The following is a 12451-nucleotide window of genomic DNA, read 5'->3' on the forward strand; positions in this document are numbered from 1 at the left end:
TAGAAAAGAGTAATGGAAAATCCTGTTTCCCCCTTCTCACTGTTTGTTAACCTGAGATATTATTTACTAGCACTTTCTCAGGGAGCCCTTTCCCATTCTATCACATTTTTTTCAGCTCACAATTCTTATCATCATTGCCTTAACTCAGTGGTTCTCAACCTGTGGGTTCACAGATGTTTTAGCCTTTAACTCCCTGAAATCCTAACAGCTGGTAAACTTGCTGGGATTTCTGGGAGTTGTAGGCCAAAACACCTGGGGACACATAGGTTGAGAACCACTGCCTCAATAGTTTTCCTTAAGGTTCCCTTCTAACCTGCAACAATGCAACAATGCTAAGAGAGCCCACTCCTAAGAGGGCCAACACTTATTTTCTACCTGAATTTTACATGCCAAAGTCTATAATTGTCCCAAACCAAAAATACTACAGGACAAGATCTCAGGCAGGCCTGTACAAATTCCCTATCTTAACATCAGGGCTTTTGCCCTCATAGTTTTCTACTTTTTTCCTGCCTCAGGAATCTTAGCAGTCCTTCCAAAACATTTTACAACCCTTTAAAATATTTTCCAGTGAGTTATAGTAGACCCCCTTTCCTGATACTATGGATGACAATAAGGAAAAACACTGCATCGGGTTTTGAGCAATCTAGAACAATGTTCCAATGAGCTATATTATCACAGACATATCGGTACATACATATCTGGCTATCTGCAAACATTCAGTACACGTACTAAAATCCTCCTAAGCATGGAGTAAGAACATCTTATCAAATTACCAGGGGAACATTTGTGACTCAAATGAGACTTCCAAAGCAATACATTCTTTGAAATTGTGTACCTCTCCCTTTTTTATAGACACAGTATTCCCAGCTTATGGCAGGATTCAAATGTAATGCTACAACGTTTAGGGTCACCTTCTACCACGTGCATGCTCTGTTCAAAGCATAACTCTTTTTGTAAAAAGGTTTGCTTTGTGAGAGGCCTTACCTACCCAATGAGATCCATCAGTGCTCAACACACTGTGGTGACCTTCAGACATTTTGGATTGCAATTTTCATCTGCCCAACGGACACAGATAATTAAGAAGAATGTTGCATATGTTGCATATCTCTAATTGTGTTTCTTTGCGTAGGTCACCTGTGAATTCACACAACTGAGTTATACTGCATTTGCTCAGCCTCAAACAGAATCTTTCTCTATCTCTAGAAAAGTGGTGTCAAACTCATTTTAACCCAGGGACATATCAACCTTCATGTCTAAATGTAACTATGTTGCTCTGGCATTAAAAGTTTTATGGACCACATAAAATGACACGGCGGGCCAGATTTGCCCCACAGGCCTTGTGTTTGATGTGTGCTCTGGAGAAGGGGTTCTCCAACTTTTTGGCCCTTTTTGATGCAGAAGTTTCTTGTGGATCCCCAAGAAATGTTTATATATATATAAGACATGGGCAAACTTTTTGATGAACATAAACTTAACAGTATTTCAGTGGAAGACCCCAGAAGCCATCCAGTCCAACCCCCTTCTGCCATGCAGGAAAAGCCCAATCAAAGCACCCTCAACAGATTGCCATCTAGCCATTGTAGTAGTAGTAGTAGTAGTAGTAGTAGTAGTAATAATAATAATAATAATAATAATAATAATAATAGCAGAAACCCCAGGGGCCATCCAGTCCAACTTTGAAACTTCAAATGAAGGAATCCTGGACTGTGTCCCCCATTCTTACCACCCTTTTCATCTCTTGCTTGTGCACAAACACTGTAGCTTATTTAAACCATTCTATTACATCTCAACTTGGAAGCTGTGGTTTATTTAACCCAGCCAGGATAGGAATCTAGGATCTGATTTTGATGAGCATAGAAACACCAAATAAATAATTAAATGAGGCAAACCTCATCTCACCCACAGCTATGAGACAACAGTGTAAAACATTCAAACATTTCCTTCTGATTTAATTTTTCTTTAGGAAAGAAACAGATCTTTGTGCCTTGATTTATCAACCATAGAATATTTGAGTCTGTGCCATGGACACTGCATATGGTCCTTTCCTGTTTAGTATCAAAATGCTGTCCTGAAGCTGATCTGTAAGTCCAGGGTTGCTTTTAACATTTTATTTTTTCTGCTTCATAGCCTTTGGACTTGAAACAGGTAAATAGTCTGTACAATGTTGAGAAATAGTGTTTTTCTCCCTGTGAACACTGGGAAGTGTAAGGCTGTGAACCTTCAAAAAGGAAGAAAGCTCAAAGAAAGCTCAAAGGGCAGTGGAGATAAGAATGCAAGAAAGCAATGAAAGAGAAACAAAGGCTAACAAAAGAGAAGGAATGAGCATATTTTAATCATATTTTAACCAGTTTAGCAAATGGGATATTATGCAAAATTATTTAAGGAGATAGACAGACAGACAGACAGACAGATAGATAGATCAATGGAACACAATGAAGAGACCTTAAAACAAGTTATTAAAGCTTCCATAGTTCGACCTTTATGTTTCCAAGCAGCACAGTTCCATTCAGGGGAAAAACCCATAAGCCTCTTCTTCCACAATGAAACAGGTTTTCATGTGGCTAGCATAAATTTGTGATTACTAAGCATGCACCATGGCAATACTTTTCTGTGGTGGTGGGACTGTGTGCTTTTGGGAGGCAACTCAGACAGGCTTCTGCTGAGAAGCCAGACCAAATGTGCCAAACAACTACTGGACAGTAGCACAGGTATGACACTGGTGAAGGATTGCAAAGAAGGAGACACTTTTTAAATCATGAAAAGCCTATGATGGTACAATCAAAATGAAATAAGAGGTAATGTCAAGTCAGAATTCTGCTAACAATGTATGGGGGAAGAATGCAGGACTACTACGAGTAGTGTAATAGTTAATGGAATAGAGGGCATGCTTATTAAATCTGAAACTATGAGATGCAGCTAATATCTCAGAATACAGGAGCAGAGTTCAAAATGATCTTACCAAATTAAAGAGCTGAGCCAACACTAACAAAATGAATTTCAACAGGGAGAAAAGAAAAACAATACACACTTAGGCAGAAGAAAATTAAAGAGCACTGATATTGGATGGGTGACACCTGGTTTGACAACAGTACATATTACAGGGATACAAGAGTCTTAGATCACTTTAAACACAAGTCAACAGTATGATGTGGTAGCTTAAAACGCCTTTGCAATTCTAGGCTGCATCAATATACTGGCTTCTCTCATCTTTCAATGACTCACTCAACAGATGTAAATTAAAATCATATACTGCACTTTTGATTGGACTGGATGGCCCTTGTTGTCTCATCCAACATTATAATACTACTATTATAGTATTATAATGAATAAACTCAAGCTGATGTGAATAAACTCAAGCTGTTGACATGCTTAGAAGTGAAACGAAAGTCCAAAGCTGCACAACACATATTATTGGAATATAGAGTGAGAGAACTATGAATCAGGGCAAGCTAGACATTGTAAAACAAGAAATGGAACATATAAATATTGCAGTATATTTTTTTTTGAGTGAGCTAAAATTGACAGGAATAGGACATTTTCAGTTAGATTAATGCACAGTATTTTACTCAAAAACAAAAATCTAAGAAGAAATCGGATGACATTAATATTAAGGAGAGAGATCACAAAGAGGGCACCAAAGATTTTCAGAAGAAAATCATCCTAAGGAAAATGGAACAACTAGACGATGGGACTGGACTATGTTTTATGCTAATGATTTATATTTTATAGATTTTGTTGTGGTTTTGTATTATATATTAATGTTTTTTTAATTGTATTTATGGTATTGTGAGCATCGAATTGTTGCCCTGTAGACCGCCTTGAGTCGCCTGTGGGCTGAGAAAGGCAGTATTCAAATACAGTAAATAAATAAATAAGTTTTTAAAATTATAGAAAGTCTTTCATTATGTGGATTATATAAAACTACAGATCGTTCTTAAAGCAATCGTTGTTCTGCAACATTTCTTTATGTGTAAACTTGTATGCAGGATGAGGAGATTATTCCTTCACATTGAGCGCATCATAAATAAAGTTGGATTAGACTCTGATGAAGGACATGTGAAAATTGGAGGAAGGAACCTCAACAGGACATGCAGATGATACTACATTACTAGGAGAAAACAGCAAAGACTTTGAACGACTTTTGAATAAAGTCAAGAAAGAAAGAACAAAGTCAGTTGAACATAAGTAAACAATAATGACCACAGATGATTTACAGAACTCCTTCTGTGTGAAGAAAGATGACTACTGTTAAAGGGATTAGCTTCTAAAGTATGTAAGTTCTTATTTAATAAGACTACACAAATAGGCAAACATCTCACAGCTTTTATGAGTGATTCTCTTCCAATCAAAGCAGCAGAGCTAGATAACAACTTGCACACAGTTTAATTCTGCTTGCACTGGAGCAAGGGGAGGGGCCAACTATCTGTCCTGATTCAGCTTTTCCCCACAGGCCTGAGTATCATCTTTTGCTCTGCTCCGCATTGGCAGTTCTGGATCCAAGCCACGGTGTATTTATGCATTAGATTTCTCCACATATTTAGCAGGCACAAATGGAAAAAAATCAATTAAGCAAATGAACAAAAAGTGGAAAGAAGTTATAAGTATGAATCTTACCAATACATTCCAATCAGAAACTAGAGGTACTGCCTGATTGGTATAACATAATATGAACTATAGCCCTTATTTGATAGTTGAATGCCTTTTTAAGGAACTATTAGAAAAGACACAAACTCATTTGTTAGTACAGTTGGCCCTGTATCCATGGATTCAATCATCCATGACTTGAAAATATTCAAAACAAAATTTGCACAAAGCAATCCCTCATTTTGCCATTTGATATAAGGGGTACCATTTTATTATGCCACTGTATATAATGGAGGAGTCCCTGGTGGCGCAGCGGATTAAACCGCTGAGCTACTGAACTTGCTGACTGAAAGGTTGGAGGTTCAAATCCAGGGAACAAGGTGAGTTCCCATTGTTAGTGCCAGCTTCTGCCAACCTAGAGCTATTCAGCAGTGGAACTCTCTGCCGCGGAATATGGTGGAGGTTCCTTCTTTGAAGGCTTTTAAGCAGAGGCTGGATGGCAATCTGATGGGGGTGCTTTGAATGCAATTTTCCTGCTTCTTGGCAGGAGGTTGGACTGGATGGCTCAAGAGGTTTCATCCAACTCGATGATTCTGTTATTCTATGAAATGTGAGTAGATCAATAGAAATTACTTTTGCGGGAAGGTAACAGCGCTCCATGCAGTCATGCTGGCCACATCACCTTGGAGGTGTCTACGGACAACACCGGCTCTTCGGCTTAGAAATGGAAATGAGTACCACCCCCAGAGTCAGACTCAACTAGCCTTAATGTCAAGGGGAACCCTTTACCTTTTATATACAGTAATGGAACTTGAGTATTCACAGATTTTGGTGTCCAAGAGTCCTAGAACCAAACCCTAACAGAAATATATTATTGTATATATTGGGTAATTCAAATATACTGCAATGTATTCTATTTATTTCCAGATAATCATCACCCACCTGTATTTTTCCTATGATGATTTTGTTTTGTAGTTCAGAGATCCATCAATTAACCCACATAATGGACCTGTGATAAAGCTGAGACACCTTTTCCCCATGATAACACTGTCAGAAGTGAATTTTCCTTCCAAGGGGTAGATTTCTCTAACTTCCTGTCGTCTCACCTCTGTCTTTAACTATGAGTTGTTTGTAAGATGGATGTTTGTAACTTTGGGACTGCCTGTATTTGTTTTTATTTGAATTAGTGCCACAACTGATAAATGTCAACAGCTGACATTACTAACAAAGGCCAGGAATATGTCATTACAATGAGTTACACAACTGGTCAATTTAATTCAGAAAAAATTTGCAGGGTCAACTGTCATCAGTTGGATGGGAGACTGCCAACAAACACCAGGTGCTGTAGGCTATATCTCAGAGGAAGAAACAGGCAAATCCATCTCTGACTATTCCTTGCCAAATAAAAACTTATGGAATGTATGAGATTGCCATAAATTGACAGACAACTTGAAGCACATACATTACACTGACTAGTATAGAAGCTTTCTGTTCTCTGGTTGTTTCACAAAAGAATCGTTGACAGATTTATCTGGAGATGCCAGGGATGGAAACTGGAATCCTTTCATGCAAAGCATACAATGAAATTCTGAGCTAGGGGCCCCTGCCTAACTTACATTCCTCACCTGGCTCCTAACACACTCCTCACTGTCCAAAGAACTACATGATCTGTTCTCTCAAATTATACATATCCATATAAGGAAAAAGCAAGTTTGCTTTTAAGCTGAGCATCACTAAAGTTCAGTCCAACTTTTAAATTTTCAGAATCTTATTTTGCTGCAAAATGTCAGTATATCAGATATAATACTCTATACACCCAAACTCCAATTGGGAGAACAGAGAAGATATGCAATTTTCCTGCTTCTTGGCAGGAGGTTGGACTAGATGGCCCACGAGGTCTCTTCCAACTCTATGATTCTATGATATTCAGGTTAATTTGATAGATCCACATTTACTTTCTCACAAACAAGTGAACCCCATTTTCTACTGTCTCTAACCACAGTCTCGCAAACTGTTCACATCCTTGCTTAATATGGTTAAAGTTGGTCAGGAGTGCCCTACAATCACAGTGTACGTTGGGTTTGCGAAGCATAGTTTCAGGCAATTCAAGTAAATCTATTGCCATTAGACATATTGAGCTATGATTAAATAAAACAACGAAAGGGATGTGCTTTAAGCATAATTGTTACCACATGTACATTAGACCTCTGAGAGGGAAGTGTGTGAAACTTGGCTTCCCTTTTTGACCTCCGTATTTACTGTGATTGATGTGTTGTTAGCCACTTATCCAGTAACATTTCATTCTAGGAAAGAGAGTTCCATCTGTTACACAAGCTGCTTTAAATCACACAGATATATGGGGGTGAATAAGATGATAACACTTCATTTCCCTTTTTGCTGTTGCTGTTTGCAGTCTTGTTTTTTTTCCAAAATAAACAGAACAAATGGCAATGGGAACTCTGGCCTGAATCAAACATGGCACTGGATTTCCAGGTTTACGGAACTTCCTTTCTCTCACACACACCCAAACCACCTTGGACTTGCCCAAAACCCAGTTTCAGGAGGTTGCCAGATCTCCAGAATAGCTCTTGAGATTATATGAACGGTTGCACCATAAACAGGGAAAAATTATCCACTTTTCCTATTCTGTCAGCAAAACTGAAATACTGGATTCTCTCCTTTGTCACTTAAAAATCTTGAGGAACAAGGCATCATTAAAACTAACTCTTCAGCTATATACAAAAGGCTGAATGTCTGAAATATAGCAGCCATAGAGAAAGCAAAGTAACATGAACTTGGGGTAGGGATTTCATGTTTTGTTTATCTAAAAACATTTGTGGTGCTTTTGTAAATTAATTTGGATGTTTTATGTTCACATTTTATGTTTGTTATAGTTTTCAATACTTATAGTTGTTATGTTTAAGATGTCTTTTATGTGGGGTTATTCTGGGTCATTATATTTGTACTTATTGTCATTGAGGCATTGAATGTTTGCCTCTTTGTTTGTTGGAATCTGCCCTGGGTCCCCCTGGGGAGATAGGGAGGAATATAAATAGAGCTTTATTATTATATTATTATAAAATAGAGGTCTGTAAAGTATTTAAATAAAAACATGCACGGACAAAAATATAATATTGAAAAGTTGTAAGCTGAAGTACTTTAGGGAAAGTTTGCACTCATAGGTATTTCTGAATAATTTTTAGTAAGAAAAACTAATAAAAAGCCAAAGTCAAGTGTTGACATCAGAATGTTGGGTAAATGAGTCTAATAAATAAATAATCATTTACATTAAACTAAGTACAAAGGCAAAATAAAAGGTTTTTCAAGACAGGATTGTGTTACTTGTAGTAGATCTTCATTTATTTATATCAACATAAAATGCTGTGGTGTTAATCAGTTTTCTTTTATTGCATCTGAATGAAGTGAGAGGCTCTAGTTCTAGAAGACAATCTCAATTTTATAGTCACAAAGTAAAACTCACTTACTAGAACATGCCATGACCATTGTTTTTAAAAATGATAAACATCTCTAACATTATCTGCCATATTTGGTTGGAGGAATTTTAATGACTGTTATTAAATTGTGTTGTTTATCGGTGGGTTTTAATATAAATGTTGGAACCCCCAGTGGCGCAATGGGTGCCAGCAGGACTGATGACCAACAGGTTAGAGGTTTGAATCCGGGGAGAGTGTGGATGAGCTCCCTCTGTCAGCTCCAGCTCCCCATGCGGGGACATGAGAGAAGCCTCCCATAAGAATGATAAAACATCAAAACATTCAGGAGTCCCCTGGGCAAATTTCTTGCAGAAGGCCAATTTTCTCACACCAGAAGCGACTTGCAGTTTCTCAAGTATCTGCTGACATGATATATGGGTGTGTGTGTGTTATTAGATTATGGATGTTTAAGTGTTATTTTATGTTTATGTTTTAATTTGGTTAAGTTAGGTTATAGTTAGATGTTATTGTCTTGCCTTTATCTTTCACTTTTACATTTATGTACGGCACTGAATTTTGTCTTTATAATACTGAAAACCGCTTTGAGTTCCCTTAGGGCAGCGGTTCTCAACCTGTGGGTCCCCAGGTGTTTTGGCCTATAACTCCCAGAAATCCCAGCCAGTTTACCAGCTGTTAGGATTTCTGGGGACCCACAGGTTGAGAACCACTGACTTAGGGACAGAAAAGCAGTATATAAATGTAGTAAATAAATAAATAAAAATTATTAAGACTACTCAGTAAAACCTGTCACAGACTCAATAAGCAAATATGATGAACTGCCACAATAATTTAAGTTATTGCGCTTCTAACCATTACCTTGATATCAAAAAATGTATTTTCAATTTACTTTTAGTTACCTAATAGAGGCGGGGGGGGGGGGGACACACCTTGGAGGTAAGAAACTTCAGAAATAAAAGCTGCTCAACTGCCCCATATTGTGGGTTTTCCACACAACCTGAATTCAAAATTTAACTTTCTTATTAAAGTGTTTTTTTTCTGAAAAGCTTAAAAATATAGTAATTATGATCTTAGACAAATCCTGAAACTTTCCTCCCACTGCCATACTTAAGGTACCCCTAAGCCCACACACTAATAGCCTCCAGAGAGTTAAAAAGTAGCATGAAACCTCAAACAAAGAAGCAGGAAGTACTGGAGCAGTGTTTACCTGCTTACAAACTATGTATCCACTGTATTTGTATAAGAACTGCTTATTCCATGTTTGAAAACCTTACTGAAAAGACAGACAAGCAGGTAGAAAAGCTCATGAGATCAGTTTTACCTTTGTGTTCGCCGGAGCCTGTTTCCACTTCTCAAATGAGGCAATGTAAAGTTTGAGAGGCCAGTCCAAAAATGTGGATCAGACATATCCATATTCTTCTCTTGATCACACTAAACACTTGAATTCTCTGTCTCTCCACTGAAAACATAAACACTAACTCCACTCCATGCAGTTTTGCAGTACAGCAAGGCAACTGGATTCTTCTCTAGGCTTCCTTGGTAGTAAACAACTTCTATATTTTCAAAGATTTTCTTTTTAAATCTTGACTTTCCCCTCGCCCACTCCCTTTCGGCTCTCTGATGTGTGTGCTGCTAGGCTTTAAATACAAATTACAATCGCGTTCAGCCTCCCGTTCTGCTGCAAAGCCCTGTCCCTGGACGTGTGATTCAACCAAAGGTACTTTGTCATCTGTTTGGATGATACCATTCAGAGTCAACAGAAGGGGGAGCTTGTACTTTTTCCTTTCCTTGTATAGTTCTCTTGGTTACTATAATTTCTACATGGATTTCTATTTTAGAAGTATGATTAAGTGAATAACAGTTCGTTTTTCATCCTTGGGTTACACGAAGCAAGAAGATGAAACAATTGTACCCCTAAGAAAAATTGGAAATGAGCTAATCTTTCAGAGACTTTTCCAAGACTTGAACCTATCCCTGTCGAGCTCATCTTACTGCAGGCTGAGAATAAAAACGGATTTTCTTTACCACTGGAGAAAAAAAATAACACTACCTTCTTTAAACTTTCCACTGCATCTATGTGCAATCAAACAATCCAAAGAGTTGCTGCTATTTTAAAAGGAGAAGGTTTGAATAATATAACTGAAATAAAGTTTGCCTTAGGGACAGGAACTCACAAACTAGAACATTTTTGCCCATAGTCAAAACATTTCACTGATGCCAATTTTCTGTAATCATCAGCCACATTTAAAACCGAAACACCCTCCATTGTATACCCAGCCAGTAGTTGTATGGGACTGCTACTCTAGTGTCCAGGTTTTGGAAGGAAACACAGTACTGGACTCTGTGCATGCTTTAAAAACTTAATAGAGAATAGCCCTTAGGAAAGTTATGTTCAATTCCCTTTATAATGCTACGTTTCTGACTTGCACTGCCAAGACTATAAACATAAACGGGAAAATAAGGTGTCCTGTGGGTTGTGCTGAGTGGATCGTGAGTGGGAGAACACTGCTCTGACAAGTAGAGCTCATCACCATTCCAACTTCTTTTAAAAAGTCAGATTTCAGGGTGGGGCGGGAGAAACTATTTAATAACTACAGCTACACACCCCATACTTTCTTCCACTCTGACACCTTGATACCTCACGTACTCAAAAGTCCCAATATAAATACAGCTTTCGTTTCATCTCATAATAATAATAATAACTACAACACTGTTGCTCAGATGATTCATTGGAACTTGTGCCACAAATACCATCTGCCTGCGACAAAGAACTGGTGGGATCACAAACCTGAAAAAGTTACAGAAAGTGAACACATCAAACTACTCTAGTACTTCCGAATTCAGTTTTGCTGACAGTTTTGGAGCACAATACTCCTGACCTCACAATAGTGGGGGGGGGGGGGGGGGGGACAACTATGCATCATTGATGTCGCAATCCCAGGCAACAGCAGGATTGAAGAGAAACTACTGGAAAAGCTGACACAATATGAGGATTTAAAGATCGAACTGCAAAGACTCTGGCACAAGCTAGTAAAGGTGGTCCCAGTGGTGATCGGCACACTGGGTGCAGTGCCTAAAGACCTTGGCCTGCACTTAAACACAATTGTACTGACAAAATTACCATCTGCAAGCTGCATAAGGCCACCTTACTGGGATCTGCAAGCATTATACGCTGATATATCGCACAGTCCTAGACACTTGGGAAGTGTCCAACATGTGATCCAATACAACAGCCAGCAGAGTGATCTTGTCTGCTGTGGACTCATCTTTTTGTGTTTCAAATAATAATAATAATAATAATAATAACAACAACAAACAAACAAACAAACAAACAACAACAACAGGAAAAACTCAGCCGTTATCACGACCTCAAAATCGAACTGCATAAGGCCGTAGCATAAACCAGTAAAGACCCTGGCATAAACCCATTGGCGCAATGGGTGCCGTGCCAAAAGATCTCAGCCGGCATTTGGAAACAATAAACATTGACAAATCACGACCTGTCAACTGCAAAAGGCCACCTTACTTGGATCTGCGCGCATCATTTGAAAATACATCACACAGTCCTAGACGCTTGGGAAGTGTTCGACTTGTGATTTTGTGATACGAAATCCAGCATATAGATCTAAAATTTGCTGTGACATACTGTGCTTTTGTGTCAATAATAATAAATACTACTACTTCTACTACTACTACTACTACTTTTTATACCCATCTCCTCAGAAGGACTCAGGGCAGCTTACAAAGGGACAAGTCCAGGAATACAGATTAAAAGAAAGCACAGAAAATACAACTGATAAACAAAAATCAATAAAAAATCAATAAAAACATAATAATCAGACAACATCATAATTACCGTATCAAGGCTGAGCATGAAATGCTGGGTTCGGGCTTATAATTCCTATGTGTAATAATTCCTACATAGAGCCACAGGAAAGTGCGAGAGACATAGGACTCAGCTTGAAGGATAGTGCCCTTAACCATGAACATATAATCTTTACGCTCTTTTTAACCACATTTGGGATGAGTAAGCCATTTCTGACTATTGTATTTATTTATTTATTTATTTATTTATTTATTTATTTATTTGCCGCACTTATACCCCACCCTTCTCAATCCCGAAGGGGACGCAGGGCGGCCTTACGAAGGCAATAATTCAATGCCATATTTTAATACATCGGTAAATAAACAAAAGCGTTAAAACCAAACCCATTAAAAACATAGCATTAAAACATCAATTAAAATCATATGATCCAAATCGTATTCCTGGACTGGTCCAAGTCATCATTGTATTAATTTGTAGTCTCATATTGCACTACTCCCTTTACTGGCCGAAAGCCTGATCCAATCCTTGAGCCATGTTTTCAGTTTTTTTCCTAAAGGTCAGAAGGGATGGGGCAGATCTAATTTCACTG

At 38.1% G+C, this 12451-nt stretch overlaps 1 protein-coding gene across 11 annotated transcripts in view; it reads right to left on the reverse strand.

Moving 5' to 3' along the window:
- Nucleotides 1-12451, reverse strand: part of MAST4 (microtubule associated serine/threonine kinase family member 4) — a 254427-nt gene that overhangs the window by 91835 nt on the left and 150141 nt on the right. For 2 of the 11 annotated variants that reach the window (XM_060761591.2, XM_060761588.2), the window contains exon 1: nucleotides 9358-9761. The exons of the other annotated variants lie outside the window; for them this stretch is intronic. In XM_060761591.2, the coding sequence (XP_060617574.2) occupies nucleotides 9358-9449 (92 nt within the window). In that variant the 5' untranslated portion in view covers nucleotides 9450-9761. Of the gene's footprint in view, nucleotides 1-9357; nucleotides 9762-12451 lie in introns of those variants that run through there. 11 annotated transcript variants of the gene reach the window in all.

This window comes from Anolis sagrei, chromosome 2, assembly GCF_037176765.1.
Source record: "Anolis sagrei isolate rAnoSag1 chromosome 2, rAnoSag1.mat, whole genome shotgun sequence".
NCBI lineage: Eukaryota > Metazoa > Chordata > Lepidosauria > Squamata > Dactyloidae > Anolis > Anolis sagrei.